Source organism: Zosterops lateralis, assembly GCF_965231275.1.
Source record: "Zosterops lateralis genome assembly, chromosome: 9".
Taxonomy (NCBI): domain Eukaryota; kingdom Metazoa; phylum Chordata; class Aves; order Passeriformes; family Zosteropidae; genus Zosterops; species Zosterops lateralis.
Window position 1 is genome coordinate 1,970,524 of NC_139769.1, and position 17,176 is coordinate 1,987,699.

The 17,176-nt window shown below is 45.5% G+C and overlaps 1 protein-coding gene across 1 annotated transcript in view; it reads right to left on the reverse strand.

Annotated features, from left to right (window-relative positions):
- Window positions 1–7,366: 7,366 nt before the first annotated feature.
- ROR1 (receptor tyrosine kinase like orphan receptor 1) overlaps window positions 7,367–17,176 on the reverse strand; it is a 154,817-nt gene continuing 145,007 nt past the window's right edge. Inside the window, exons 8-9 of the mRNA XM_083867968.1 lie at window positions 14,520–14,731; window positions 7,367–10,429 (exon numbers count right to left, since the gene is read on the reverse strand). Of these exons, the coding sequence (XP_083724094.1) occupies window positions 9,005–10,429; window positions 14,520–14,731 (1,637 nt within the window). The 3' untranslated portion in view covers window positions 7,367–9,004. The remainder of the gene's footprint in view (window positions 10,430–14,519; window positions 14,732–17,176) is intronic.

A 17,176-nucleotide genomic window follows, 5' to 3' on the forward strand; every position in this document is an offset into this window, starting at 1 on the left:
GAGACTCTTGGATTGAGGGTTTTCATTGGACAGAGTTTTGTTTTCTCTTTATCCCTTTGAAATCCAACTGGTATTTTTGGATTTTTGCTGGGCTGGGATTGAGGGGTGGAGGAGAACCCAGCTGAGGTGTCAGGGAGAAAATAAATCCCAAATAAATCCCTGATTTATCCCATCTCTGACCTCCAGGACTTTGGGGCTCATTCCCCACTACAATTTCTGCTTTCCAAACTCAACTTCTCGTTCATTGCAATTAACCCAACATTGCAATTAACTCGTTCAAATTTACAGGTTCAGCAGCTTTTAAGATGGTTTGGGAAGTGTGAATGATTGTTGACATTGATTTGTGAATAATGAACGTGTTGATTTTGTTTCTTTAAAGTATTTTAAATAATTTAAAAATATTTGTATTTGTTAATAAATAATAATTTTAGAAAGAGATACTGTTACCTTCTGGGTGCAGACTCTTTCCAAAACCATCCCCCTAAATAAAATTATGTTGTTTTTTCCCCCCTTTCTGCTCTGCCTGTTTCCTCTATTTTCTGCCAATCTGTTTGAAATCCTCCCCTGAAGGAACCAGAACACCCAAGGCTCTACAAACCCTCAAAGCCCTGATTTCATCCTCAATTAGAACAATTACACAGCTCTGATGGGCTGCACTGCCCACAATAATCCCACTGAGCTCCTCATTTGGGTCTGGCCCTGATCTTCTCACTCCTTTAATTTCCCCAGGAAAGGGCCAGGAGTCACACACGACCCCATAAATTGTTTTACTCATCATTAAAATGAAGTTGTTTGGGAAAACCCTGCAGGCGTGGAGGGATGTCCTCTGTGGTGGGAATGAGGACAGAGAGAAAGTCCAAAAGTGCTCCAAGAAAAAAAAAAAATCTGGTTTAATTTGTCCTAAAAACCCTCCAAACCCAACAAAACCAGAGGACAGTAAATAACAAAATAAACCATTTTATCACCGAGCTTAGAACAAAATAAACCACTTTATCATATCCACACTCCTGATGGAGGCTGACAATAGGAGAGGCCAGAAAACTTAGAAGTGAATTTATCAGCTGCCCCAAAGCCCTTTTTGAAGTGCACAGAGCTGGTGTGGCCTGGCCCCTGGAGGAGCTGACCCTGGAGATAATGGAGTGTAAATCCCAAGGATCAAAGGAAACCCTTCCCTGGTGGATCTGGAAATTCATCCTGGCCCCTGGAAATCCATCCTGGCCCCAGCTCCAGCCCAGCCACTCCTGTCATCATCTGCTCCCCTTGGATTGCAGGAGGGAACAATGTGATTCCTGCCTGCAAAGGGAAATAAATCTCAATATTTTCCTGCAGAAAAGACACAAATCTCTGTCTGTTCCCTTCACCTGGTCACAGGTGAAATGTTCATTTTCCTTCTTAGAGTTTTTGAGGAAGTCAATCCATGGCTTCCCAAATTAATCCATGGCATGAAGGGAAAATATCCAACCCCTGTGGAGCTCTGAGATAAAGCAGCTTTGAAGGCACCACAGGTTGTTTGTTGTGCATATCTTGAATTTTTAAACAACTCAAACTTTCTATCTCTGGGGTGTTTGCCTGGTTTCTCAGATAAATTCCAATTTTTCCATGCAGGATAAAACTCTCCTGGCAGGAACTGTTAAAATGTCTCACTTTATCCAAGACTTTTGGATATTTCATGGCCAGGTTGGAACAACAGCTCCACAGTTTCCTATTTCAGCAAATGCTGATGACAAATTCCCTGATAAAAGGAACAGAAACATGGAGCAAATCCCACCTGGGAGGAGCCCCATGGTTCTTATCCTGCAGGGAGACCTGGCAGCACCACCAGGAGAGCCAGGAATTGTAATTCCCAGAATTTCTTATTGCCAAGGCTATTTCCTACCCTGTTCTCCTCTGCTCTGATCCTTCAGGAATTCACAAATTCCTCTCTGAGGTTCCAGCTCAGGCTGGAGAAAAGGAGGCTCAGGGGGGACCTGGATGCTTTGGGAAGGCTGAGCTGGAACAGAGAGTGGACAGAGCTGGAGAATAAAATAGATATTTATTGAAAGGCCTTTAGGATCCACCTTGGGCAGGACAAGAGCCTGGGCAGGGCCACACCCAAGGTGGACACAAAATGGGCACAAAATGGACCCAAAATGAGCACAAAAATGGACAAATGGTCACCAGGTCTCACACTTTTATAAGTTTTGGTCCATTTGCATTTTGGGGTTTAATTGTCCAATCCCAGCTCCAGGCTGTGAGGTCCCATCCTTCTTGTCCCTCCCTCCAGCCCCTCTTGTTTGTGCTTTTGGGGCTGAGAGTTGTCCTTGGTGTGCAGCAGGAAAAGGGTTTGTTTTGTGTCCCTGCTGTGTGCAGAGCTGAGTGACACTGACTGTGAGCTCAGAGCTGCTCCCCTGGCCACCACAGAACCTGAAATACATGGGAGATAAAATTTAAGGCTTTTAAAATTTAAGGCTTAACCTTGTGGCTCTGCACAAGTCCCTGCCAGGAGGGGACAGCCGGGGGGGATTTGGGATCTGCTCCCAGGGAACAGGGACAGGAGGAGAGGGAACAGCCCCAGGCTGGGCCAGGGGAGGGTCTGAGTGGATATTTTGGAAAATTCCTTCATGGAAAGGGCTTTTACCTGGGGCAGGAGTGGAATCCCCATCCCTGAAGGGTTTAAAATCCCTGTGGATGTGGCACTTGGGGACATGGGGCAGTGCTGGTGGGACAGCTGGACTCCAGGTCCTGGAGGCCTTTTCCAGCCTCAGGGATTCCCTGATTCTCTCTGGCCGTTGCCAATTTGCCAATTCCGGCCTCTCCTCCCTGCTCAGGAGCCTCCACCTCGTGTTAACCCCAACCAAAGAGTTTGGGGTCCTGCAGGATCAGACCAAGCCCTGGATGTTCCCAGTGTCTGCACTCCTGTCACCCCCCAGGCTGCCTGGGGCAGTGACATTTCCAGGAGCTGCACAAAACCCCAGAAGTGCCAGCAGGGAATAAACCCCAGGACCTTCATCAGCAGGAGGGAAAACATTGGGAGCAAAGCAGGCTCTCCCCAAATCCCTTTCAGCTGCTGCAGCAGCACAACCTGGGAGAGGCAGGACATGATCCATCCTTGAGATAATGATCCAGCCTTGCCCCAAAGCTCCAGAGCAGCTTTTGTGGGATCAGAGTAACCCCAGTGCTGATCCTGCTCTGCTGAGCCACCTGCGACTTCTCAGGGCTGAGAGGAGCCTCGAGAGAAGGAAATAAAAACATAAATTATGTCCCAAAGGAGTTGCCCACACAGCAGGGCTGGAAAGGAGCAGCATTCCTGCCTCAGGGCTGAGCTCTGAGGAATTGGGGGATTGGGAAAGGCTGGATTTATGGCCCCTTGTGCAATCCCATGGCTGGGCTGCTGAGGAAGGAGTTTCCTTAGCACCAGAGATTTGTCAGCAGAAGATAACTTTGTCCAACACAAGTTTAAAATTAACTTTTATGCAATATCTCATCCATTTTATGCCAACTGCATTTGGGGGAAATATCCCTTCTTCAGGTTATGACTTACATGAGCCTATTTTGAAATAATTATTCCATTTCTGCCACTGATTCCTGCTAGACCATAATAATTAAGTGTCCAGACCATTTTTATTTTTATTTATCCCGCCCTCCCAAGTTGGTTTCTCTGGCTCTGACCCCTCAAATTCTGGACACACACAGAGTTTTCCAGCTGGGAATGAGGGTGATTCCACACACTCAGCATCCCACAGGGCTTTTCCTGCTCCCACTGGGACCTGCTGCCCTCTGAGCAGCCTGAACTCCTCCTGGGGAGTTCCTAGAATGATCCATCTCCAGCAGCAGCTGGGAGAAGAGGGAATGTCCCATTTCACAGGGACAGGGCAGCATCGCTGTGTGGAGTCTCATTAAAAATCCAATTATTCCATTTCCTTCTCCTCCTTGTCCAGCAATATCCTCAATACCTTGGCACAGGTGTTTTCCAAGGCAGAAGAGCTGCCCAAATGAATGGAAAATCAGATTGAGAGCAGAGGGGGAGCAGCAGAGATTTAGATATGAATTTGTGGGCCATTCCAGCAGGAACCTGGAATTCAGCATTAAAGCCATTCCCTGTGTCCTGTCCCTCCATCCCTTGTCCCCAGTCCCTCTCCAGCTCTCCTGGAGCCCCTTTAGGAGCTCTGAGCTCTCCCTGGAGCTTCTCCTCTCCAGGGGAGCCCCCCCCAGCTCTCCCAGCTTGGCTCCAGAGGGGCTCCATGGATTCCTCTGGAATCTCCAGCAGCTCCAGATCCTCCTGATATTGAGAGGAGCAGCTCTGCAGGTGGGGCTTCACCTGAGGAGGGCAGAGGAGCAGAATTCCCCCTCTCCTCTCCTCCTGCCCACCCTGGGAGAGCAGCTCAGGAGGCTCTGGATCCCAGCACAGATGGATGGGGCAGGTGGATCTCACCCACATCCTCCTCCAGGGCTCCTCTCCACCCTTTGTGCTGGGATTTGTGAGCAGAGGCAGCTGAGCTCCAATTAGAGGGAATTTCTCCATGGGTGGGATGTTTTGCCCACCCTCAGCTGTGCTGGGAATCCAAATCCCATCACTCCTGCACTGCTCCTTCCATGGGGACTCATCCCATGGCTTTGCCTTCCACAGCTCAGGATGGGCCCATTGAGGGGGATTGGGGATCATTGTTATCCTTGCTGCTCCAAAATGTTCTTGGATTTTTTGTAAACTCTGGAAATACCCAACAAACCCATTGGATTTACACAGATATTCCCCACAGCTCCAACAGATGCAGATCCTGCTCCCAGCACCACTTGTGGTTTAGAAACCCTTATAAATCTAACAGAGATTTCTGCTTTTAAATTCCATAAAAATAACCCCAAATAAATCTAACAGAAATTTCTGCTTTTTAATTCCTTAAAAGTAACCCCAAATAAACCTAACAGAAATTTCTGCTTTTAAATTCCATAAAAGTAACCCCAAATAAATCTAACAGAGATTTCTGCTTTTAAATTCCTTAAAAGTAACCCAAATTCTCCAGGCAGCAGCACTGCAGAATCTTCCTATGTGTCTCAAGGTGAAAATTCATTTACCAAGAGCTGCTGCTCCCTCTGCAGGAGCAGATCAGGGTTCAGGGTAAAACTCAGCAAATTCAGGCCCAGAACCAGCCCAACACCATTCCCAAATGTGTTGCACTGTGAAATGGGAAATAAAGGACACCACAGATGCTTCCAATAATTCCAGTTTCCAATTTTCCCTCCTTTGTCTTAAAGAGCTTTTGATGTGCAGCCCCAATATTGTGTCTCTCTCTGGTTTTAATCATTTTCTATTACCTCAGCAATATAAACTGTCCTGCAATGGGCTGAGCTTGGATCTGGGGGAGATCAAACAGGGCTGGGGAGTGACCAGTATTCTCTCTCCTCCTATGAAAGACACTCCACAGCCAGATAAAAAATTGCTGCTTGGATTCCACAGACATCACATCTTTGAGAGGCTCCAAGCCCATGGAAAGGGAATTTTCCTTTTTTTTTTTTTTTTTTTTTTTTTTTAATTTATTTTTCTTAATTTATTTTTTTTTCCTGTGGATGTTCTGCAGCAGAACCAGCTGCTCATTCCACTCCCTGGTCACAGAACCATGAATTTATAAAGAAACACTGGTTAAAATATTGTAACACACAAGAAAGGTGCTGTCACATTTTTCTGCTGATGAAAAATTCTTTTTTTTTTTTTTTTTTTTTTTTTTTTTTTTTTTTTTTTTTTTTTGTCTGGTGGTTTTGAAAAAATACTGCGGGTTTTTTGTGCAAAAATTTAGTGCAAAAATGTTCTTTAGAGCAGCTGTGTTCAAATGTCTCTTTTTTTTTGCTGGCTCAGGACTCTGCTTTGTAACCCCTGTGCTCACCCCAGAACCACCTGGGAGCTCGGGCTGCACCATCAAATCCCTCAAACCAAAAGGGAGATTGGGAAGGAATTTTTCTCTGGGAGGGTGAGGAGGGGCTGGGATGGAATTCCCAGGGAAGCTGTGGATCCATGGAAGTGTCCAAGGCCAGGCTGGACAGGGCTTGGAGCACCCTGGGATAGTGGAATTTGTCCTGCCCATGGAATGGGGAGGGATTTCAGGTCCCTCCCAAGCCAAACCATCTCCTTTGGAGGCTCAACCCCCTTTGGAGGAGGCAAAGCCAAAGCTCAGACACCCCAGAGGAGGCTGAACCTGCCCCAAAGCCAAACTCCTCCTGATGAATGTGCAGAGCCAGTGGATGTGGGAGGTCAGCACACATTCCAGAGCCTTGGATCCTGCAGGAGTTTGTGCTTGGAGCCTTCTCCTCCTGGCAGGATTTGAGCTGGGGGGATGTTCCATCACAGGACAAGGAAATGGGATTGAGGATTTCCAAGGCTTTCCTGGGAATCCTTGTTCCTGCAAAGCAAGGCAAGGATTCCCTCCTGAGCATTCCTGATCAAACACAGCCTGGTGAGTTCCTTCAGCCCCCATTTCTGCACAGGCAGCTCTGGCCTTCTCCTCTCAATCCAGAGAATGCAAAATTCCAGCCCAGTCACTCCTCTGTGTGAGCAAAGCATCCAAATCCCCATTTCAGGCTCTGCCTCAGTGGTCTTTAAATCAGCAAATATTTATTCTCTTTCACAGCAACACAGCCAGCCTGGAGGGGGTGAGACTGTCCAGACTGAAGGCTCAGTAAACACTGTTTATCCAGAGTTTTATTCCCAATCCTCCAGAGCTCCTCAATCCAGCCAAGACTGCTGCATTTCCAACAGCCTTGGCTGTGCTCTCTCCTTGAAGAAAGAAAAGATGATGATTTAGCACCTGCAATATTCCCCCTGCCTTTGTTTGCCACAAACCCAGCTTTCATCCCTCGTCTGCATCCCCACCTGAGGAGTGACTCCTGAATTTTTGGCAGTCTTTTATTATTTTCCACACGACCTCATCGGTTCCTGCAGGTTTTTCCCTCTCCTCTCTCTCTGTGTTACCTCCCTGTGCATCAGGTGTGATTTCAGCCTCAGAATTCCCAGATTTTCCCTGCTGGGAGGGAGAGGTCTTCCCAAGGCTTTCCAGGTGTGTCGTTCAGAGCTGTGTTGGCACCTAAAAATATTTTAACCTCAAGGACCCAGCTTTGAAATCAAGGAAAAACCTTCAACTGAGTGGTTTGAACACAAAACCACAAAGTGTGAGAGGGATTATTTTATGACCCCAGTGCTGCTCCTGAAGGATTCAGTTATTCCTAATTCCTGATTAAAGCCAAGGATGCTTTTGGCTGATTCCAACTCAGCTTCCCTGGGAGCCAAGACAGGGAGATCCTTCCACGTCCTTCAGGATGGAGGAAATGCCGACGTATTCGTGGCCAAACAATGTTTTAATAAACAGCAGCATAAAATAATCAGTGTTTAATATCATCTCTGGCACGTGAAATACAAAAATGCACAATATCTCAATTATAAAATAGCCTTTGTTGTTACATTTCTTTTTTTTTTTTTTTTTCTTTTCATGCTCGCCTAATTGAAATGCCCGTAATTAATAACTCAATCATCAAGTAATACAGTGATTAAACGCATGCAGTGAAAAAAACAAAGAAAGATATTTGTATAAGGTAGTGGCTGAGTATCACCATAATATATTTCAGGAACATCTACATCAGGGTAAAAAAAAATCAAAAGAAAAAACAGCCCAAGATATAAAATGCAGAGATGTATTTTTCACTTCTGCTGTACAAAAAACATCATCATCATCACGCTTTTTGTGCAAAAAAGATAAAAATAAAGTCCTATTATACAACATTGTCGACTGAGCAAAAAAAGATTGGCTTTTGTGGAAAAATATTATTCAGTACAAAAAAAAAAAAAAAAAAAAAAAAAAAAAAAAGAAAGAGTCTGTGGAAAATGTACCGTACACAGCACGTGTGTAACTCATTAAAGTGGTTTCAAATGAAGAATCTCGATGGGTTCTACCTGAATGGGGTTTTTTTTTTAATGACACAAATGGTGCATTTCTAAGTGGAAAATCAGCACTAATTCACATTATTAGACACAATTGCTATCGATGGATTTGCTGCCTGGTGGAACATGAATCTCCCTTTTTCCAGGGTGACTGGAGCCAGAGTCACTGAAATGGCACAATAAATATTCCTGGGAAAACTGATTGTCATATATAAAAATTGTGGTTTGGCGCTTTTCCATTACACAGTTGCATAGCAACAAAAGGATACAAAATTCCTGCTTGAGCCACTAGATCGTGAAATGTTATCTTTGAAGAAGTTGATTCAGGTTCTGAAATTAAAGCCCTTTAATTTCATTTCCTTTAAGGCAATTCCTTTAGAGCTCCAGCTGTCCTTAGCAGCCAGCAGCAGATGAGGTTTGTAGACTGCAAGCTGATAACTCCAGCATTTGTGCTGTCACATAAATGACATTTTTTTTCTTTTGGTCTGAATCTGAGCTCAGACTCGCAGCTAAACCAAAGACCAAAATCCCACCTGAAGTAATTGATTCAGCTCTCAGATCATATATTTGAAACACAATCCTCGACTGCAACATTTACAAATATTTTTTTCCCTGTTGGCACTGAAATTGCACACCCAGATCTCCGAACTTTTGCATCTCCTAAAAAAAGAGACAAATATTAAAATATGGTTTTCGCTATTACAAAAAAATGTGATTTAAACCACGCTGGAGGTTTAAAAAGCTGTGAAAAAGCGTCGGATAAAATGTTTTTATTAAAAAAAAAGAACCAAACTCAAATTCCCTCTTCCCCTCTTTGAACTGTCGGTGGCAGTTGGAGAAACTGGAGGCTGAGGATTCCCACCAGGAGGATCTGCCTGGTCGTGCCTGCCCATCCTGGCGAGCAGTGAAACTTCACAGAAGACACTTTGCTGCAATATTCTGTCCAACAACCAGAAAAAGGACCTTTAATAAAATATTCAAATAGAAAAAACAAAACAAAAAAAAACAACAACAAAAAAAAAAAAAACAACCAAAAAAAAAGAATATTTCGTCCCCTTTTCCGAGTCTCCTCCAGCGCTCTATGTACAAAAGGCCCCGTGTTATTTACAATTCCGCCGAGATCACGGAGTCGTTGGGTCCGTGCACGCTGGAGTCCCCCAGCAGGGAGGGCTGCTTCGAGTCCATTTTGTAGGGTTTCTGAGTTTTGTTGCCAAACACGGCCACGCCCATGCCCGCGGGGTGGCTGGGGATGGCCATGTGGGACAGCAGGGGGATGTTGGCCTCCTGGTTGGAGCCCGACGACGGCAGGCTGGTGACGTGGCCCGTGCTGGTGGAGCCGCTGGCGCTGCTGGGGGAGCGGCTCTTGGGAGGGGGGCAGTGCTGGATCACCCTGGGGGGAGCCTGGGGCGGGTAGTGGGGCGCGGGGAAGGCGGCGTAGCCCGGCGGGATGGGGTACCCGTTGATGGGGATGTAGCGCTGGTTCTGCGCCAAGGGCGGCCCCATGAACCCCGCCAGCTGCCCCTGGGGGATGCCTTGTGCTGGGAACATGTAGTTGGGGTACCTGGGGTTGCTGAGGTTGCTGACGGGGCTGGCGCTCAGGGAGGTGGTCTGGGTGGTGGCGTTGCCCCCCGAGGGGGTGGTGGAGCTGGTGTGGCTGGAGAGCCCCTCCCAGGAGCGCAGGCGGGCGTGGATCTCCTTGAAGCGTGGCCTGCGGGAGGGCAGGTCGTGCCAGCACTCCGTCATCAGGCTGTACATCCTGGGGGGACAGTCCTCGGAGCACGGCAGCAGCTGGCGCTTCCGGATCATCTCGATCACCTCCTGGTTGCTGAACCCGTAATAAGGCTGGAGGCCGAAGCTGAATATCTCCCACAGAACCACCCCGAAGGACCAGATGTCGGAGTCGGAGGAGAACTTGCCGTACATGATGGCCTCGGGGGGCATCCAGCGGATGGGCAGCAGCGACTTGTTCTGCACCCTGTAATAATCTGCCGAGTAGATCTCCCTGGAGAGCCCCAGGTCGGAGATCTTCACGTGGAGCTGCTCCCCGATCAGGATGTTGCGCGCCGCCAGGTCCTTGTGGACGAAGAAGTGTCCGGCCAGGTACTCCATGCCGGCGGCGATCTGCACGGCGATGTGCAGGAAATCCCCGTGGTCCAGGCTGGATTTCACCGTGCCGTCCTCGTCGCTGCTGCAGCCCACGTCCGAGTGGGGCGAGCGCATCACCAGGAACTCGTGCAGGTCGCCCTGGTTGGTGTACTCGAACAGGAGGCACACGGGCTGCTCCTGGGTCACCACGCCCAGCAGGCACACGATGTTGGGGTGGTGCAGCTCGGCCATCAGCGACGCTTCCTGCTGGAATTCCGCCCACTGCTGAGGGTTGTTGAAGTCCTTGAGGGTCTTGATGGCCACCAGCTGGGCGTGGTCCATGCCCGGCAGGTAGAGGTGGCCCTTGTAGATCTTGCCAAAGGCGCACTCCCCCAGCTCCTCCATGAAGCGGACGGCGGAGAGCGGCAGCTCCTTGGCTTTGCTCTGCGAGGGGAACACCAAGAACACGTCAGGATTGAAAACAGCTTTTTTAAAGTGAAATCTCCTGGTGTGGGAGCCAAGGAGATGGACATGGGAGCAGTGATCCCACTGGTGCCAGGCACAGCCCGAGGAACACTGTGGGTTTTTATCTTATTTTTCTTGTTGGAACAAGGATTCATTGCATGAGAGATGTTTTGTGCTCGGATTCAGATGTTTATTAGTTCTTATCTACATTGCAGTCTCAGAAGTTGTGAGTTTTAGCTACCAAGATTAAAAATGGCTCTATCTCTAACTCTTTATAAGTTCTTTTAAGCACAAATTGTCCAATTATGAAATGACACTTAAATTATTTTTACTTTTACCCAATAACCAACCACCCGTGGCCCACAATGTGGATTTTTCTACCCAATTACAAAATCCCACCCAGACCCATGGAGGAGAAGGTGAAAAAGAAGGGCTCAGCCTCTGCCCTAAAACCTCCATCTTGCTTTATATCTATATTCCTATATTCTAAACCCTTAAACTCTGAGTTTTCCCCCCTGTGCTATCACACACTTCTATCCAAACCCCACACCCACAATCCCAGGGCTGTCACTCAGTTTTGGGAGCCTTTTCCATGGCCTCAGGTCAATGCAGTGTTTGCTGGGGGGTCAGTGCCTGTCAGCACAGAAATCTGGAATTCTCAGTGCCCAGAGTTCCAACAGGATCCCAACGGGATCACCATGCTCCAAAAGGTAACAAAGAGAATTCCTTTCCATCCTCCCCACAAGGTCAGACACAACAAGCATTGGATCCAAATCCATGCAGGAACCATCAACATCTCAGCGTTTGGCCTTGGGCATTTCTGTACTTCCAATTGAATGTGACTAATTTCAGGAATTGAGGCAATTCCCATGCTCTAAGAGGTCCATGCTGAAGTGTTTTCTGGGCCAGGGCCTGGAGTTTTAGCAGGAAAAAAAAAAATGATTTTGTTTTACAAACCATGTCCTTGTAGCCAATTCTGCCTTGACTTTGCTGTTAACCCTTCCAGGTACAGCAGAGCCTTTTCTGTTCCCACTATTTCTGTTCCACGCTGAAACTCTGACAGGGAGTTTCTCAAAGGAGGAAGGCAAACCTTTTAAACATTTTTATTTATGGCCCTTTGGTGTGCAGATATTCACTCCTGGGCCATAAAGAACCTGTGTTATTCCCAACTTCCACTTGTGCTTGTAACACCCAACCCCACTCATTTAGGGCCCTCAGTAAATCCACAGGTAGTAATTTAAGGTTAATGAGTTTGGGATCTAGGCTCTGTAAATTAGTGTAAACATTGGCATTTGCATTCCTGAAATCACGCAAGGCCAGCTTTCCAGTGGCAATGTGAGGAAAAAACCCTGACATTTCAAATAATCATGGGAAAAAAAAAAAAAAAAAAAAGCCATTTTAGCCTGAATTAATTCTAATTGTATTGATCACTTACGACTTTTAGACAAACACTGCATTAACAATCACAATAATGATGATAATAACAATAATAAAGCCATTTAAGCAGGCAGCCCAGTAGACTGCACAGTGATGGCAGGAAATTAGCTATATTGTTGAGGAACAGATGGTTTATATTACCCAAATCCTTTAGGCTAAAACTTGTTTAGGTCTGGCATATTGTAAATTATATTTTAGTAATGAAAGTGAAATGACCTCTGTCTGACCTGAGCCAGGGTCCGTCTGTTTGAACCAACAGAGTGGAAAACTGGGGGTGGGGGGGAAGAAAATGAAGTCATAAAGTTTTGGCAGGAAGGGCTCATTTGGAGCGGGGACGTTGTAAATCTGCTCAGCTTTTGTTTGACAAGTATTTGTCACACACGGGTGTCCAAAATGTAGGGAAGTGTAAAATACACAAGAGGCAGCAGGTCAGGGGAAAGAGAAAGGAGAAACCCACCCTTTCCACCTCTATTTCAGCTCCAGGGTGAGATATCCTTAATTTATTATAATTTTGAAGGCAATAAGAATCACTTAAAACCAGAGGAAATGCTAACATTCCTATTTATCCAAGCAAACAACTGCCTCAGTGGGAGCTCGAAGCTTAAATGTGTTTTCACCCAAAGCTGACATCGATTTTAAAAATAAGATTCCATTTCCTTCCCTTGAAAATATTGTTTGAAAGGCAATCAAAACACTGGAGATGGGGAGAACTGGCTCTCCCAGTGGGAAAAATTCAGAATTAGCATCAATAAAATGAAAATATTCTTGCAGCACATGAGTTTCAAATTGAAAGGGAAGAGAATGGTCAATATTTGCCAAATATTTTGAGGAATTTCTGTTTTCCTGTGCTGTATGTGACAGCAGGAAAGGTGGGAATTGCATCCTCAATAAAAACATTTCCAACATCTTCAGTTTAGCCAGGATTGAATCCCAAATTCCCAGCAGAACAGTGAGCAAGAAGCAACTCCAAATTTAACAAAATATTCCAGGAAGAGCTTGGATGCAAGATGCAGTTTGAACACTGATTTTATTAATTTTATTTTTTTTTTTTTAACTGCTACCAATACCTTGAGATAAAACTACTCCAAGCTCTACAGGAAAGCTGGAATTGGGAACTTCCAAGGAAAATGAAGATAAATTCACCAGGCCAGTGTGTGTGGGGGGGACCGAGACAGAAGTTTTCACTCTAAAATGCTTCAAAAGAACAAAGCCCACCAAATTCCAAAGGAACAAAGCCCAGCAAGTTCTTGAAGAACCATAAAATATCCTGGGATATTTTCCAGGATCAAAGGGAAATGTTCTTCAGGGCCTGTGGATGGCAGGAGAGCCCTGCCTTGGGTGACACAGCCAGGCCTGCACATCCCAGGACATCAGGAAAAAAAAAAATCAAAATTATTTTTAGAATTCTCCATAAAATCAAAATTATTTTTAAAATTCTCCATAAAATCAAAATGATTTTTAAAATTCTCCCTGAATGCAGTGGGTCTGTGGTGAAGCCAAACCCCAGCTTCTGCAGGCAGAGTTTTTGGGGCTGTTTTGGTAATTTCTGCTCTCAGCAGAATGGGGAATGGGGAAACCTGAAAACCTCAAGGCAGGAATCTTTCCAGAGGTGGTTTGAGCTGAGTGAGAGGTGACAGATGGACTGAGCAGGGCCAGGAAAAGCTCTCCTGAGGAAATGCTGAATCACAGCTTTACCTGCATTACTCTCTCAATTCAATGAGGTGTTTCAGTGATGTTTTAGGAAGGGTTTTCTTGCTTTATCACACAGAAACTCCATTATTTCTCCAGGGACACAAACACACAGGAATTACCCCCTTGGTCCAGCACATTCTGCTGCTGCTGCTGAGAAAACCCTCACAAAAAAATCACACAAATCACAGGCTGGAAACCACCTGAATATTTCAGTGCTGGGATGTTGGGAGTATTTCCCTCCCTGCCTGTGGAGAGAGCGAGGGTGGATGTGGGAAATGGATTTGTAGAGAATTTTTAAAGCTTGATAGCTTTAAAATAAAATTAAAAAAAAAAAGAAAGAAAAAAAAAGAAATAATAAAATTAAAATAAAATAAAGTAAAATGAAATTAAATGAAATTAAATAAAATATAAACTATAATGAAATGAAAGAAAATAAAGTAAAATAAAGTAAAGTAAAATAAAATAAAATGAAGTAAAATAAATAAAATAAAATAAATTAAAAGAAAAGAAAAGAAAAGAAAGTAAAATAAAATAAAATAAAGTAAAATGAAATAAATAAAATTGAAATAAAATAAAGTAAAATGAAATGAAATTAAATTAAATTAAATATAAATTATAATGAAATGAAATAAAATAAAGTAAAATAAAATAAAATAAAAAAATTAAAGTAAAATAAAACAAATAAAATAAATAAATAAATAAAAATAAAATAAAAAATAAAATAAATAAAAATTTTAAAAAATAAAATAAAGTAAAATGAAATGAAGTAAAATAAAGAAAAGAAAAGAAAAGAAAAGAAAAGAAAAGAAAAGAAAAGAAAGTAAAATAAATAAAATAAAGCAAAATTAAATTAAATTAAATTAAAGTTTTAAAAACTCCTCTCAGTTGCCCCATCCCTAATCCAGGAAAGGGCCCTGTGGGTGCAGAAACGTGGCTTTACCTTTGGTTTGTAGGCGTTGAGCATCGACATCTCCACGTTCTGCCCCCGGACGTGTTTGGGCTGTCTCTGCACGGGGGGGGACGAGGATTTCTGGTTGTTGCGGCAGATGCAGATGAAGAAGAAGAGCAGGGCTATGGCCAGGGGAATGGTGACACTCGGCACCAGGATGTACAGGATTTCCATTTTATTCTTTTCCTTGGAATCCTTGTAATCTGGTTCAGAAAGGAAAAAAAAAATCAAACCCAACAAAGAATGAAACATCCTGCGGAGCCAAACATATCCCTGGGTCAACTAAAAGTGTTAAAATGAATAAAACATCCTTTTTATCTTGCTGAAATCCAGCTTGAATGCTGTTTTAATTAATTAATATTAAAAGGAAAAGTTATTTTGTGGAGTTCCAGTTCTGTGAGGACACACAGGAACTGCCCCTGTAAGGTCAAACAGTGGGATGCTGTGAGGTGGCCTTGGTTTGGGATGAAATGAGCTCGTGGCCTAACACAGATCCACAGAAAAGGGAATTTCTAAACCACCTTATGGAAGAAACCTGTGGAAGGTGCCCCTTCCCATGGCAGAGACTTGGAACTAAATTATTTTTAAGGTCCTTCCAAGCCAGACCATTCTTGGATTCCATGAAAAGCTCTGGTGGGAACACAAACTCCTGATTTTGTGTCTTGGTTTGAGACAATTTAAATGAGAACACTTTGGATTGAGCTGCCTGCCTTTAAAGGTTCAACCAATCTTTTTCCACCAAAAAGGAATGGATAAAAGCAGATGGAAGTGAAAAAAGAACAGTTGACTACAAACAGAACCAGGTGAGCAGTGCGAGGTGCCAGGAAAGCTGGAGCAGGGATACAAGGGAAGGGTTGGGAAGGAGGATGGTGTAACACAGTCCAAAGGCTCCCTACAATCCCTGATCCCTCTCAGGGCTCTTCCCAGAGCCTTTTGGAAACACGATCCCCTCTTTGACAGTGCCCAGGATATCCAGCACTGCATCTCTGGCTGGCTATGGCTCCCCAGGAAACGCTGCTCCAGGGAAATGCTGCTCCAGGGAAATGCTGCTCCAGGGAAATGCAGCGGGAGAGGGGAGAGGGTTTGGGAGGAGCTCAGGCAGCCCCTGCTGGGTTTACAAGAACAGATTCCCTTTCCTGAGTGCCACAGGGACATGGACATGGACATGGACATGGACAGAGACAGGGACAGGGACATGGACTGATCCCTCATCCCGAGTGCCCCGGGCACAGGGACAGGACAGATCCTCTTCCTCGAGTGCCCCAGGCACAGGGGCAGGAAAAAGGACAGATTCCCTTCCCTGAATGCCACAGGGACAGGGACAGGGAAAAGGACAGAATGCTCATCCGAGTTCCCCGGGCACAGGGACAGGGACAGATCCCCGGGTGCCACAAGGACAGGGACAGATCCCTCATCCCAAGTGCCCCAGGCACAGGGAAAAGGACAGATCCCCTTCTCTGAGTGCCACAGGGACAGGGACAGTTCCTCCATCCCCAGTGCCCTGGGCACAGGGACAGATCCCTCATCTCGAGTGCCCTCGGGCACAGGGACACCCATCCTGCCCTGCTCTACCATTTCTCTACCATTTGCTGTAGCATTCCCAAGGTTTAGGCTGGAATTACACCCGGATTAAGGCACTCACCACAGGGGAACTCAAGGATCCCTGGAGCCCAGGCAGCCCCGGCTGTTTCCAAGGGAATTGGGAATTCCCAAGGCAGCCTTGAGGAGTCTGGGAGAACAGGAATGGTTTATTATCCCCGCCGGGTCACTCCAGTTTGTTTGTCTGTGTTTTCCAGGCTGGATTTGTACTCCAAGTGCTCAGCGGCCCCACACAGATCTCTTTAATGCACTTCATTAAACATGAACTTGATCTGAAGCTTGGGCTCGACTCAAATTGTGACAGAGGCAAAGTTCAAATGGTTTTGGGTGTCACTTTGCTGTGACTGTCCCAGGCTCACGCTTGTCCTCTGCTCCCCACGCTCCTCTCTGATTGTTCCTTTCAGATCAACTTGTGCCATCTGGTTTTTAATTGAGAGGGAGCCCAAATATTCCTTCAGCCTTTGGGAAAGGGGAGAGGGCTCCAGCACCACCCCCATGGCATTTTCTCTGCTCCCAGAGAGGCAGGGATTCACACACTGCCCTTCCCAACCTCATGCTGGAATTACCCCGTGTCTCACATCTCCCCACCATTGGGTTGACAAAAACTTGGAGGAAACAAATCTCTCCCAGCTTGTTGAGATACAGTTGAAGAAAGGAGAAGAAAGCAGCAGCACGAGGCAGAGGGGAGACCTGGGCACCAGTTCACCACCTGAGCTATTCCAGTCAAAAGCAATTATTATTCTTCTTATTAAGTAGCAGCCCCTGCCGTGAAGCCTCATTAGGTTAATGGGCTTCTTGGGAGCCACCCTAATTAAATCCATTTCCCATCTAGGCATGTCCCAGCGAGGCAGAACAGCACAATGCTGATTAAAAATGGGCCTGAAATGGCTCTTTCAGGCAGTGCAAAACCAGCAGAATGCGAGTCCCACGCGGTATTCTGGTTTTAATATGCAGATTAGCATTTAACAATTTAATTACTGCTCACCTGATGGAGCTCTGTTTGTATTTAGGATAATAAAGCCACAGAACAACGAGTACCATTTAAGGCA